At 48.5% G+C, this 14,287-nt stretch overlaps 2 protein-coding genes across 8 annotated transcripts in view; one reads left to right on the forward strand and one right to left on the reverse strand.

Moving 5' to 3' along the window:
• LOC104862312 overlaps positions 1-1,764 on the reverse strand; it is a 7,265-nt gene extending 5,501 nt beyond the window's left edge. For 4 of the 5 annotated variants that reach the window (XR_004516843.1, XR_004516842.1, XR_004516841.1 and 1 more), the window contains exon 1: positions 109-1,764. Coding sequence is in view for 1 of the 5 variants with exons in the window: in XM_010624201.2 (XP_010622503.1) it covers positions 109-936 (828 nt within the window). In the remaining 4 variants the exon portion in view is untranslated. The remainder of the gene's footprint in view (positions 1-108) is intronic. The other variant, XR_004516844.1, reaches the window with a different exon arrangement.
• Positions 1-14,287, forward strand: part of Dgkg (diacylglycerol kinase gamma) — a 179,116-nt gene that overhangs the window by 86,124 nt on the left and 78,705 nt on the right. For all 3 annotated transcript variants that reach the window (XM_010624203.3, XM_033762586.1, XM_033762585.1), the window contains 3 exons: positions 1,761-1,850; positions 2,044-2,204; positions 9,296-9,360. In XM_010624203.3, the coding sequence (XP_010622505.1) occupies positions 1,761-1,850; positions 2,044-2,204; positions 9,296-9,360 (316 nt within the window). The remainder of the gene's footprint in view (positions 1-1,760; positions 1,851-2,043; positions 2,205-9,295; positions 9,361-14,287) is intronic.

Consider the following 14,287-nt stretch of genomic DNA (forward strand, 5'->3'; position numbering starts at 1 on the left):
GCTACGTTGGGTTTTTCCACAGCTGAGTGGCACTAAGAGAAAACACTGAGGTAAAGGGAACAACCCTGACCCTTACAGCGCCAGGCTCCTCTCCTCGGGGACCCGAACCTGAAACGGTGCCTGAAGGCGCTGAGTCCGTTGCCCCCTGGCGGTGGGCACCGCGAGCGCCTGGGCCGCAGCTGTTTTGCCCACCTCCCAGCGGCCGCACCTCGCACAGCAGCCGTGGTGAACGAGGCCCAGCCTCCCGGGGGTCACTTGTGTCCCGGGATCTAGCAGACAGCCAGTGTGATGGGATGGCGCCCGGCACTGAGGACAGGCTTTGGAGAGGAGCCGGGTCCAGCCTGGGCACCCAGGGAGGCGCCCTAGGGCCGGTGCTGAGCTGAGCTGCAGAGAGCCTTGTGATTTAGGGGGAGACCGGTGAGTGCAGGGAGGCAGCAGAGCCTGGGCGCAAGTACAGCGGCTCCCTGATGTTAGGTGGCTGTGGCCCAGAGGGCAGAGAGGAGGCTGCCCGTGGTTGTGGCAGTGGGAGGCAGTCAAATCTGCACTCCGGGGCTGAGAGACCGTACACAGGAAGTGACCGAAAAGCCCAGGATGCCAGAAAGGCTTCTGGATTCCATGCTGTGAGGATGGCTGACCTGCCCACAGGGTGATGGGGACCACGGAGGAAGGAACGGATGTGAGGAAACAAGAGACTTCCGGGCAGAGAAAACAGCACGTGCAAAGGCCAGGAGCAGAAGCTGGAGTCACGTGACCGGGGACCGCTCTGTTTTCCATCTCAATCCCTCCAGTGGTGATCTCAGCCCTGGCACACAACAGACCACCCCGGGGACCTGTGTGCTCGCATTTTGCCAGGACAGCCCTACCTCGAGCCTCCCCTGCAGATTGCTGCCGCTTCCCACACCCCATAACTACATCGCTGGCCTCCAGGGGCGCCATGAACACGAAGGTCCATACAAACCACCCCAGTGGGCACCGCACCGCCTCCTGCGGCCGTCGCAGTCTGGCCAGCGTGCTGCTGGAGATCAGCAGATGAAAACAGGGTCTGCTGTGTGTGCCTCCATAGTTGTGTGCTACTCACAATCATCAGGGCGAGAAGAGTGGGAATCTGCGTCTGCAATTCTGGAAAGTGGTGAAAATAATAAGCTGGTACGTGGGTGCCAGATGACTCCAGGAGGTTTTGCTTATTTAACTTTGAAATCCGAGTATCTTCTGGTGAACATTTTCAGTTTTCCCAAAGCGCCACCATTCCCTAGGATTTCAGACACCTCAGTTTTACTAATATGGGTACCTGCTTAGCCCCTAAAAAAGAGGAGAATAAACTCAAAGCCACAAAGATCTGGGTTTGGATCCTGGCTCTGGAATCATTTTGCCTTGATGAACCTTCATTGCTTCATCTACGAGGAGAACGCCTTGCAGAGCTGGTCCCAGAGCTGAAGGGGAGCGCGCGCAGCTTACCGTTAAGGAGTAAAACCTTGCCACCTGGAAGGACAGAATTGAGATGAAATGTGGACGAACAGGTGCAAGTCCCAGGGAGGCAGATTTAGGTCCGTGTGAAGTACAAACTGACAGGCGTGGCACGGTTTGTGGTGGTTAACACACCGCAGGTGGAAGGATGGCTTTGGGAGTAGTGTGTCCTCCATCGCCAGAGGTACTCAACCAAAGAATGCTTCCGGGGACTCAGGCATCAGGGATCGGACAATAGCCCAAAGATTCTGTAACGCCGTACCATTTGGCTCTGTGTTCCTTTGTATCTGTTGCAGACAAGGCCAACCTTGCAAAGCATCCGCCTGTGGCTGTCCTGCCTCTCGGAACCGGAAATGACCTTGCCCGGTGTCTCCGCTGGGGTGGAGGTGAGTCAGCATGCGCGTAGTGCCGCCCTGGGGAAGAGTTGTGGGGTTTACAGGGGTGCTCTCGAGTTGGGTGGCACTGACCCTTTTCTGGATCACGTTCCGTGAGGTCGTAGTCAGTGACCCTTTTGCTGCCCTACGTTCCACGATGGGCCTGGCGTGAGAGCCTGTGCAAATGCAAAGCCATCCTCCACAGGTTACGAAGGGGGCAGCTTGACAAAAATCCTCAAGGACATTGAGCAGAGCCCCTTGGTGATGCTGGACCGCTGGTACCTGGAAGTCATCCCCAGAGAGGAGGTGGAGAATGGAGACCAAGTCCCATACAGCATCATGAACAACTACTTCTCCATCGGCGTGGTGAGTTGTCAGAGGCCACCTTTCCACATGACACAGAAGTACCCAAGCAGGGCTGCAGCCGTCTGTTGTCACTGCTGGGCCCCTACTCTCTGCCTGTCCTGACCGCGTCCAGCCCTGACTTGGGTGTAAGCATCCGTGATTCTGGCATGGGCGTGGACGCTGTGATTACACAGCACCTTCGCCGCTTGATTATGGAGGAACCTCTTTCCTCTGTAATTTTGACTAACACAAGAAAAGACTAGAAGCTTCTCAAAAGACTTCTTTATCTTCCGGGTAATTTTAGGCAGTTAAAGAAAGCCAAGAGACCAGGTCAGCAGGAAACGTTCAGATAAGCTTTGGGAATTGGGGATCCTGAGCCTTGGGGAGGATCACGTGGTGCCACCTGTACTGGCAACTTAGGGCTCAGGATTTCTTCCCCTCCTCAGCCCACGCACTCCTAGGGCTTCCTAAACCTCTGGGGTGCGCCTCCCCCTGGCTGCTCCTGTCTGTGCATGGTGCTCCCCTTGGTGCTCCTCCAGCCCTTTATCCTCAATGATCCATGCCCTCCAGGCATTCGATTAAAGGCTGGGTTTAATGGGCCTGATTCACGCCATTCCCACACACGAAAGTGCACACACACACACACACACACACACACACACACACACACCAGGGACAGAACTGCATTTCTCTTGCATCCACAGTCCCCAGAAGAGCTAGTATAGCTCAGTGGACTTTGTATCAATGAACTCAGCTTCTGGTTCAAAGAGAGCAGAGTGGACCCTGCTTCCCAAGCCGCCGGGGACAGGATGGGGAACAGGGGTGACAGGATCAATCCACAAGTAGATCCAAGTAGACATACATCCACAAGTAGATCTGGGGCTCGAGTCGGCAGCACAGCAAAGACACTCACCTCTGTTGGGCACTTCCTGTGAGATTTTCCACATTCCTGGCAGACACCGTGGTCTCCACCGACCCCACTTACAGAAGAGGCCTCAAGACTGGATAAGTAAGAGGCAGAATAGGGCCGCCGAGCCTTACCACACAGTCAGTCTCTTCCCACTCGGCCTCCTTGTTTCTGAAATTTCAGATCTCCTGGACCAATCCTCTGGCCCAAGACTGCCGGACACCCTCCTGCCTCAGGCATTCCCACCTGTGCCTTTTTCGAAAGTGTTGGGGTCAGAGGTGATAGCTCGAGGAGATAGCAGGCCTGAAGGAGGGGTTTTGTTTTTAATAAGAAAGCAAAAAGGAGAAGCATAGAAAAGACTAAAAATAATGCCTCATATTGACAGAAGGATTTAAAATTTTCCACATGTACATCTTTGTTGGTGGTGATGATGGTGGGGTGGTGATGGTGGCACTGGAGATTTAATCCAGGGAGCACTGAGCTACGTCCCAGACCTTTTCAAATTTTCTCTTGAGACAGGATCTCATTTAATTGCCCAGGCTGGCCTCACGCTTGTGATCGTCCTGCCTCAGCCTCCCAATTAGCTGAGGAATGCACCATTATCCCTAGCCTAATTGTTTTTATTCTTATGACCACACTGAAATAACATTTTTATCTCTATTTTATGAGTTAGGAAACACGGATTCCAATTTAGAGATATGCCCTGTTTCCTCGCTCCTCTCAGCCAGTGCTCTTTTCCTATGAGTAAAACAGAAAAGAGAGGCTCTGCCGGGCTGCAGTCAGGCTCTGGATGGAGAGCGGTGGTGAACTGGGAGCAAGTTTAAAGGCTGCTGCTCCCCAAACTGGTTCATGCCCCGTAGGCCTCAGCCTGGGTTGGGGGCCTCTCTCCCCACATGTCCTCCGGGTTGTGCTGCAGTGATCTGCACAGAGCTTTCCCTCCTCTCCCAGCTCTGAGACTCCTCCTTTTCAGACCACGGTCCAGACTGCTTTTCCCCAAACAGAAGCCCTGCCATCTGGTGTTCAGGGAGCTCCTAGAACGGGTGCTCCCCATCATCAGTACTGGCAAACCCCGTGCATTTCTCCTGTAGTAACCAGAGTGTAGTTTGCTAACGTTTACTGTGCACCTACAGCTTCCCCTGGTTGGATGTGGTTGTGCATCTGTGCTCCATCAGGAGTTGTGGCTTAGCGAGCTGCCGAATGCTCCGCCCTAATTAGCAGTAGGGCCTGGACTCCTCACTGTCACTGTCGAGCTCTTAGGCCAGCTGAGTCGTGGCTCTCTCTGCATGGCCCCTCTGTCTTCACGCTGCCAAAGGCAACAGGCTGCGGCGGAATTGCAACACTCAGTGTCCGGTGGTTCTGCGGTGCCCCGTATCAGAAATGCAAATTCCACCCCAGCACAGATTCCAGTGCAGCTTCTGGCTCAGCCAGTCCGGGAAAGGCCTGGGAGTTTGCATTTCTAACCAGCCCCTGGGATCGTCCCGATGCACGCGGTCCCGACCAAGGGCTCAGCGTAAAGACAACCCCTTAGAGTAGAGCAGAGTGGTTAAAGATAGTGGCTCTTCCCAGCGGAGAAACCAGAAGTGAAATAAACGGAGAGGAACGTTAGAAAGGCTGCAGTTCCAGTGGTAAACTTCAGTCATGGCTGCCTTCAGGAACTTCAGCTCCATATCTTCCCTTCTTAACACCTCAGCGCTGGCTGCCAAAGCATCGTGGTTCCCAGCACCTCCTTGGCTCTCTGCAGTGCCCTGTCCTGCTCAAGATGGTAGTCTCTCAGTATTTACTAACTACATGGATGTGCATGCCAGAAAAGAAATGGACGACCACCTCTCAACCGGATATCCAGACCCTAAACCCAAGAGCCATGGTGCGTGGGTCAGTAATCATGGTACTGATTTATTCCTGAAGATGGAAGGAAGGAAGGAAAGAATGGAGGGAGGGAGGGAGGGAAGTTTTCCCCAAGGAAACACATACAAACAGGACCTCCATCACCTTCAGTGGTCAAAATATTTATCCGCCCCGGGCTGACTTACAATATTCCAATCTTTCTATCTTTCAAATTATGAAGAACTTCACAATATCTTCCTCGTGCTCCTTTTCATGGACCTTTAGCATATGCATGTTTAATAATATCTTGCAAAGGAGTGAGGAACCAGGGCTGTGTTTTTATCTCATTGTACACCCTCAGCCTTCTCCCAATAAAATGTCTGCAGGGTTTTGTGTGTTCGCTCTTTAAAAGTTGGAAGGAGAAAAGCTTGATAAAACAAGTAACCAACACGCAACCCGACAGAGTCCAGGGCTGACATTTGCAGAAGGTCTTGTGCCATATTTGACTTCCCAAACTTTGTAAGAGAAGTAGGCATGTAAACCAACCCAGGTTCACTTCCTTTATTATGATTAAATAGAGTCAGAGTCCTCTGCAAAGAGATCCCTGCAAAGTCTTGGCCTCTTCTGAAGGTCTTATTGATAAAAATGGCTGCCTCTTTACATTTGTAAAGATGATGATACCAACCACTGTTAGGGAGTCCCTGGGTGCTATGGATGGAGATCTGCCCTGACCTGAGTCAGTCAGTCCTTCAGTGCCAGCACAGCCCACTTAATAGTTAGAGGGTTAAATACGACAGACTCTGCTGGCCTGGCAACCTCATTGCCATCACATCCCCACCGTATGCCAGTTTCCCAGCAGCGAAGACTGAAGCTAGTTGGCCAATACTCTGGTTTCTCTTCAGATTGTATAAATCTTTTGACTTTTAGGCTAGTTGGCCGTATCACTCCTTCTAACTGAGACTGTGCACTGGCAAAAGATGTTAAACAGAATCATGTCCAGGACATCACTTCCTCTGGCTTCTCTGGCTTCCTTCTCTCTACTGTCTATTTTTAAATTAGCCAGAAATGGCCAGGATGGCCAGGTATCAGTGACAGGAAGTTTGGGACTGTGGAATAATTCCTGGAGAATGTGGATCTCTGAACTTTCTCACAGGCTCTGCTTTCACCGAACTTTCGCAGGATGGGTGACCAGTTATCCCTGTGGTTCAGCGAAATCTGTTTCAGATGCTGGGGGGCCCTGTGGTGAGCAGAGGCCACAGTCATGGAACTGACCCATGTGCCATTTTCCTCCTTACTGACTGCTGTCAGAGTTCACCGACCGGGTTTTCCACAGTGACAAGCCTCCTGCCCATTAGGGAATTTGTCAACAAAATATCCTCTCCCTGCAAACTTCTGAATGCTGTCAGCATCAAGTTCTTATCTGTCATCTGTGAAAGCATTAGGACAATGGGATTCACTAAGGAGTGACTTGCACGAAGGGTCTACATTCTTTTCCATTCCCCAATGTGCAAGAAGTTTTTAGAACACTCCAGTTTACAAATAATCTGGCCCATTGTCTCCTGTGTTTTTATTCCATAAGTGGACAAAATGACCTCCCCTACGTTGGCGAATATGGTAGCCACAAACTACATGTGGCTATTGGGCCCTTGAAATGGGCTTACTGAAATTAAGATGTACTATAACTGTTGGGCCGGGGATTTGGCTCAGTGGTTCTGCCGCCTGCCTTGCAAGTACAAGGGCCGGAGTTTGATCTCCAGTACCACCAAAAAAAAAAAAAAAAAAAAAAAAAAAAAAAAAAAAAAAAAAAAAGTGAAGTGAAGAAAATATTTTAAAGTAGTCCTATAATTTTCATATTAACTTTGAAACGATAGTATTTGTAGCATGTCCTATTTGGGGGTTAGTTAAATTATATTATTAGAATTGATTTCATTTGTTTCTTTTTACTTTTTTATGTGGCTGTTAGAAAATTTTAAGTTACATATATGATATATCCCATATTTCTGTTAGGCAGCCCTGGCCTAGACATTCCAGTATCTCAGGGTCCAAAACACAGCTTGGAAAAGGCCCAAAATTCTTAGTCCAACTATTGCTTGGAGTTTGGGTTCAGGGAAGAACAGCTCTACCTCTTCTCATCTCCTCTTCAGTCCACACAGCCAAGAAAACGCTCCAGATAGTGAGGCCATCAGAAACGCCATCATCACTTCATGGGCATGCAATTAATTCCCTTCACACCCGCCCCTTCCGAACGGAAGTGTCATTTATCTGCAGTCATCACTGAGAAAGAATCTGCACCGCTGTAGCCCAGTTTCCCAAAATTCACATGAAATTACTACTGATTGTAAATATGCCAAGGTCCAGGCTGGACACAGAGATGCTCAAGAGAGTGAATCTTGACTCTTTTGGATCCCCAGGTGGATAAAAACAGCCAGAGTCTTTACCGTCATCATCTTCAGAATTTAAGAAAAGCTGCTTCTCTCTCTCTCTCTCTCTCCCTCTCTCTCTCCTTTGTGTGTTTACCCAAGGGATTACACTGTCAAAATAGGAACCACATGCTAAACTAATGATATTATAAAGGCTGGTCTTTGGGAAAAGAAGCCCTGCAAAACCAGTTATGGAAAAACCAAGGACAATTAGACCTGTACTGAGGGAGGGCCTGTGCCAATATCCCGCAGAATTAAAAACCCGGAGCCAGGCACAGCTGTACTGGGGGCAGGAGTAGTGAAGTACAAATTGTGCCAGGCTATATATGATTGCCTTCTTCTTTTTTCTTTTTTCCTGACAGAAGAAAATTAGTGCTTCCAAAGAACACAAGTAGATGGGGTGTTTTCTTGAATACCAGAGAAGCATCTGACAAATGTCACATGCACCGTACTGAGCATGTTCACTGAAACTTACCCAGAGCGAGGGAAGTAGGCACCATCCGGGGGTGTGAGGGGGCACACTGGGGTTTGCAGGCTTCCCACCAAGTGTCCCCAGAGGCACCTCGGCCACCCCTTCAGCTCTTGATGTGTTTTAAACTAAAAAATAAACCAGTAACTCAACTTTAATTGTTAAACCCCCAAGGCATCATTTCAGCCGGGAATGTTTGCCAACCACAAACCCAACCATAATCCCATCTTCCTGACTTGCCCTTCCTACTTTTCAAATGGTGGCTGCTGGCTGGGGTCATCCCTATCCCAGTGTAATTCATCAAGTGCACTTACGTTGTCAACAGTGTTTCTCCCCTAAACTATACCTCCTGATGTTAAAAACAAACCATAGAAAATAATCTGCATTCAGAAGTGTTCCTTTACAGTCTCTTTATCAAGAAATGGAATATGCACTAGCTGGAAATCTGCTACATGGGATTGCAGACATCTTTTAACCACATATTCCAGTAAAGCGGTTTTTGCATCTTTTTTGCTTCCGGACCAAATCTGAATGGGCTCTTTTGTTTCTGGACGGCCCACATCTCCAGCCCAATTCTCCTGTTTATTTCTGAAACCCAGCACCTGCACCCTGCGGTGCCAGCCTGAGGCCTGAGCCGGGAGGACCAGCACACGCTCTTTTGCTGGAAAACGAGACTGTGAACAAGGGTGGAGGGCCGAGTAGCGTCAGCATCTAGACGCCAGCGTGGCCTCAAGAGGTGGCCCACGTGGGCAGTGCGGCTGCGGAGAGGGCACAGGGCTAACGAGCCTGTACCACACCAGAGGGTGGAAAAGCCCGGAAGTATGGCACCGTGGGACCATCCTCATTGTGACTTCTGAGGGGCAGGTGGCCAAGAGTGCAGCCCAAGGACATAGAAATAGGAAGGCAACAAAGTGTCCATAGGCTGTGGTTCGAAGTTCTTCTTCTTGACCTTGGAGGATACGGGTGGAACGATCAGGAAGCAGAAACTAGCAGTTTGACATTTGCCATGTACTGGGCTGTTCTCTGATGCCACTCATGATCTCTACTAATATGGACGGTTAAGAATTAACGCACAGTAGCGTCCCCAATGTCAGCGTTCTGGTTTTGACGACATACTTGTAGTTATGTAAGGTGGTATCCTTGAGGGGATCGGGTGAAAGGGACCTAGGAACTCGGTACTATTTCCAAAGACATAGCCATCTCCACACTTGGCTTCTGCCCTCTGCCAGCCAGAAGACCCTCATTACCTAAAGGGGCAGCGGCTGTCCCTCTCTCTCACCCCTGAATTACCTGTCTGCTTCCTGGGCCCGGGCTGGAGTGACGAGGGCTCTGGGGACAAGCGGGTAGGCTCTAAGAGTGTGGCTGGCCCTCTTCCCCTTGGCGTCTCCTCTGGGAGCGGCCGTCTCGGGGCTGGGGACTCGGCCCCTGCCTTCCACCACGCATGGCCCCGGCCACTAACCAGACATCCTGCCTTCTCCTCTTCTGCTTCCAGGATGCTTCCATCGCACACAGATTCCACATGATGAGAGAGAAACACCCTGAAAAATTCAACAGCAGGTAAGAGGGCTGCACGCCCAGCTGCTCGGCGCCCCGCCCGCCCCGCGCAGCCAGCCAGACCCGGGCCTCCCACCTGCTCCCACGGAAATGTTCTTGGCCCGGCAGCCCTGGGACTTCGCTTTCCTGCCACGCCGCCGGAAGGACGGTTTCCATTTCCAAGTGGGGGGTGGGGAGGGGTGTCAGAAACCTGCGGCTGCCAGTGCCGGCCGAGCATCCGAGCAGAGGGAGGAGCCGGGGCCGGAGCGGGCGCCTGGCGCCGACCTTTGGGGGACGCGGGGTCCCGCTCCACGCGCACATTCCGTGGCCCTCGCCCCGCGTTTCTGCTGGGGAGGAGGAGGAAGGGTGCAGGAGGCCCGGTTTTTCTGGCCTCGGTTGGGGGGGTAAAGGTGGCGGCCCTGGGGCTGGGGCCGGGGACCCAAGGAGTCGCTCTGCCCTCCCAGACAGCAGGGGGCAGCAGCAGAGAGGCCCCGCGCGGGTCCTGGGTATCAGAAAGATAAAAGGTTAAGAAGTGACAGAGAAAGAGAGACGCAGGTCGTTTTCAAACCAGACCCTTCTTGAATGCAGAAAAGAATTTGCCAGAGCTGAGTTGGGACCAGACGGCTACCCCTAGATTATCAAATGCCCACCTTCCTCCCCTCTTTTCCTTCTCGTTGGCCCATTTCTAGCCTTTGTCTTTCCTCCTCCTTGTACTCTCTCATGGGGACCCCTGGAGCCCACCTCCGACCTCAGGCAGGTGGAGAGGAAGCTGGATAGTGACGGGGACTTCTCTTCCAGCCTAAATGGATTGATTGACTTTCAGTTGGCCCAAGGGGTTCTCTTTAAAAGCAGAAATGTAGAGTGTTAGCAAGGCGTTTCACTGAGAGCCCAGCGTGGCTTTCATGCTTACTCTTGGCCCTGCCCCACAGCCTGGGAAACTAGTGAAGCAGAAAATTTTAAGAATCAGAAACATAGGCTGGGTGTGGTGGCGCACGCCTGTAATCACAGCACTTGGGAGGCTGAGGCAGGAGGATCGCTGTGAGTTCAAGACCAGCCGGGGCTACATAGTGAGTTCCAGGTCAGTCTCAACTACATAGTGAGTCCCTGTCTCAAAAAAAAAAAAAAAAAGAATCAGAAACGTAACGAAGCTGTTTTAGCCTCTGGAAGACTTATCTGTGGGAGTCCATGACAGCTAAACTAACGTTATGAGAATTGCGTATATGGTCACGGCATATTTGTTCTTGCTTTCTCACACAAACACAGAACCTACACCCTCACTAAATACGCGAGCGTGTGTTCCACCATCCCACATCGCTATAATCACAAACTCGACAACACTATTGATTCTCCTATATGTGTACACAATCACTTTTCTTTAAAAATACCCCTCTTCCACCCATTCCACAGCGTTTTGAGGGCCTCTTCTCACACAAACGCCCCTATACAACTCATTCCCAAGGGCCTATGAAAATGCCATCTGCTTTTGAAATCCAGGGGCTCTATTCATTCATTCATTCATTGGTATTTTTTTGAAAACCTACTACATACCAGACACTGTTTGACAGGTGTTCAGGGCAGGCCTGTGAAGGACCCTGCTGGCCCCTGACGGAAGCAGGCTGAGAAGCAGACGTGTGTAACGTTCTGTGCTAAGTGATGTGAACAGAGGTGTCCTATGGGAGCACAGTAGCATGGAACTCAGCATAGAGGGTTTTCCACTGACAGGGATACTCTCAACCAAGATGCAGAAAAGAAAAATATATTTTCCGGGTTGGCAAAAACAGAAGGGCACCCCATGGAGAATAAACCAAATATTGTATATAAAAAGGCACAGTGGGCCTGGGATTTAGCTCAATGGCACCATGGCTACCTCAAAAGCACAAGGTCCTGAGTTCAATTCCCCGTACAGCAAAATAAATGAATAAAAATAAAAAGACACACAAAAGAGTGAGAGTACAGCACGTGGGGGAAAGTAAGCTGTCAGCTTGGTACACTGGCTGATCTCTTAGTGAGAAGTGAATCTCAGTAGTTTATAGAGAATAAAAAAGCAGAGAGGAAATTTCTTCATACTCCAAAATCAGTAGATAGGTCAATGCATGACACAAACAGAGCGCTCATCAATCATCCACCTGATTTAGCACAGTTAGATAAATCTGCCTGAAGAGACTGGTGTACATTTCGATACAAAGTACAAGCAAACTGAATGTGATCTGTGTAAATGCCTTCTTTCCTTTTTTCCAGATCCCATTATCAAAACTGCTTTTTCAGGCTAGATTTGTGTAGGTTTATGCCTCACTCTTTACCGGGTTAAGTTCAAGGTGGTTTGGCGGCCCAGGTGGCAAACGCATGGATTTACATTGAAATCTATGCGCTCACCTAAGAAATGAAGATTCCTAGAGGCAGCACCTGTTTCACAGGGTCACAAAATCCTTGCTAGTAAGAACTTTGGGGGCTGGGGATTTGGTTCAGTGGTTTTGCCACCTGCCTCACAAGCGCAAGGTCCCGAGTTCGATTCCTAGTACCACACCAAAAAAAAAAAAAAAGAAAAGAAAAAGAACTTTGGGTCTATGTGCTGCTATCCTGCCTGCTTGCATGTCTCTGAAACCCCTAGGAGTGCTCAGTTTGTCCACTGAGAGGCAGGCAAGGAGCCATTTTCTCTGGGCTTCCTTATTTAGCATTGGAGATGGTTTTAAATAGGCAGGTGGTTGTTGCCATGGTTACCCCATTACACCAGCAGCTAAACTTAGGAAGGGCCACAGGGATGGGAAGAAAGCCTGATACCCAGGGTTTGAAAATGTAAACGATGTTATCAAACAAGCTTTCATTTTACCCAGCTGAGCTTAGGTTCTCCAAAGAGTAGTCCCTGCCTGGCTGGAAGCCTTCTTCATCACTGCGTGCGACTCAGCCCACTGGGACAACCTGAGGTTAAATATAGACAGTTGTAATTGTTTTGTTTTGTTTTCAGTGGAAGTATGTGAGTAGTCAGGGCTGGAACTCTTCGGGAAACTTGACTCTTTCAAATTGCCAATTCAGTTTTCTGAGCTGTTCTAATAAGAATTCTTAAGTGAGGATCCAAGGTCTTCAGGGCGTCTGTACTTACAAGAATGTCCATGACGATCAGGAGCCCGCCCCCCATGGAAAAATGTCACGGTTCTGAGACCTCTTTGTATCCTGGGATGCCCCAAAGTATGACTCAAAGTTGGGGTTTCAAGATACTCTTTCCCCAGTGGCTTCTCTGTACTGATTGTTGCCATGGTAGAGATTTAGTTACACAAAGTAAGGTATTTTCCTGATGGAATAGCTTTATTTTTATTATAATTTATTAGTGCGTGTTACTATTACATGACTTTCGGGTTGATCTGGGGAAGTTGGTATGTGTATTTAACCTGTCGTGATCAATTTCAATCCCATTACCCCTGCTTTCTCTTTCCTCCTCACCCCCGCTGTCCCTTTCCCGGTCTCCAGTAGTCTACCTCCTGATTTTAAAATCAGTAGTGTCTCTCCTCTTTTAAAATTTTTATTTTCGGTTTCATTGTACAAGAGAAAATGTGATATTTAATTTTCTGAGCCTGACTAATTTCACTTAACTTGATGGTTTCTAGTTTTACCTATTTTCCTGCAAATGACATAATTTCTTATTCCTTATGGCTTAGGTAATATTCCACTGTGTATATTTAGCACATTTTTTTATCCATTTATCTGTTGAGAGGCATATAAAACTGTTTGCACAGCTTAGCTCTTGTGAATTACATTACTAAAAACATGGGCACGGGGCTGGGGATTTAGCTCAGTGGTTCTGCTGCCTGTCTCCTAAGTGCAAGAACTCGAGTTCAATCCCCTGTACCAAAAAAAAAAAAAGGTATGTATGTATCATTGTAGTATACAGTTCTTACTTCTTTTGAGAATATGCTCAGGAATGGAATAACCGGGTCAAATTATATTCCAGTGTTTAGTCTTTTGAGGATTTTCCATAATGATTTCCATACTGGTTACACTGGTTTACGTTCCTACCAACCACGTAGGAGGGTCAGCATTCATTGTTTTTCGTTCTTCATGGTACCTATTCTGATGGGGATGAGATGGATTCTCGATGTAGTTTTTGCTGTTGTTTTGTTGTTTGTTTGTTTTGATACCGACCATCAAACTCAGGACCTTGTACTTGTGAGGCAGGTGGCGGCACCACTGAGCTAAATCCCTAGCCCTTCAATGTAGTTTTAATGTGCATTTTTCTGATAGCTAGAGATGTTGGACATTTTTTTCATATTCTTTTTTGGCCATGGAAGAGTCCTCTTAATAGAGCAAGAACTGAAACCAAGAAGGTAGGAACCACATGTGATAGAGACTATTTTTGGACCCTTCAACTACCTAGTCATTGATAGGCTAATTATTAATCCCTAATTAAGGAATGTTGTGAAGATCGTCATCTCACAGTCGGCATAAAGGACACAAGACAGATTTAATTCAACTGAAATTCTACCACGTGTTACAAAGTATTCTAGGATAAAGAGTAAGAATGATCTCTGCCTTCAAAACATTCAGTCTAGCAAAAAAAACAAAAAACAAAAGAATTGAATCTTCATATGTTTTTTTCAAAATTGCTTCAACACATGAGAGTCACATTTAGTAAGCCATGAAGCCAGGAAAGTTGTAATAGTATATAAGAACATTCAAATATCATTCATAAGTGGATTGTTTTTTAGTGTAGAAGCAGTGATAAAAGGGAACCAAACTAAGAACTATTATCTGCGTGTTTTATCTCCTACTGGATGCCAGATGATGAAATGGAGTTCTAAAATATATTAAATTACTTAAATCCCAAAATAACTTTACAAAAGCAAGATTAGTATTCTCATATTGCAAGGAACCAAGTCTAGGCGAAAGTAAGTCACCTAGTTGGGGTCATAGGCTTTTTTAAAGCAGTACAACTGATTTGATTTCTGACCTTCTTACTGCA

This window comes from Fukomys damarensis, unplaced genomic scaffold, assembly GCF_012274545.1.
Source record: "Fukomys damarensis isolate Sample0158 unplaced genomic scaffold, DMR_v1.0_HiC HiC_scaffold_12, whole genome shotgun sequence".
NCBI lineage: Eukaryota > Metazoa > Chordata > Mammalia > Rodentia > Bathyergidae > Fukomys > Fukomys damarensis.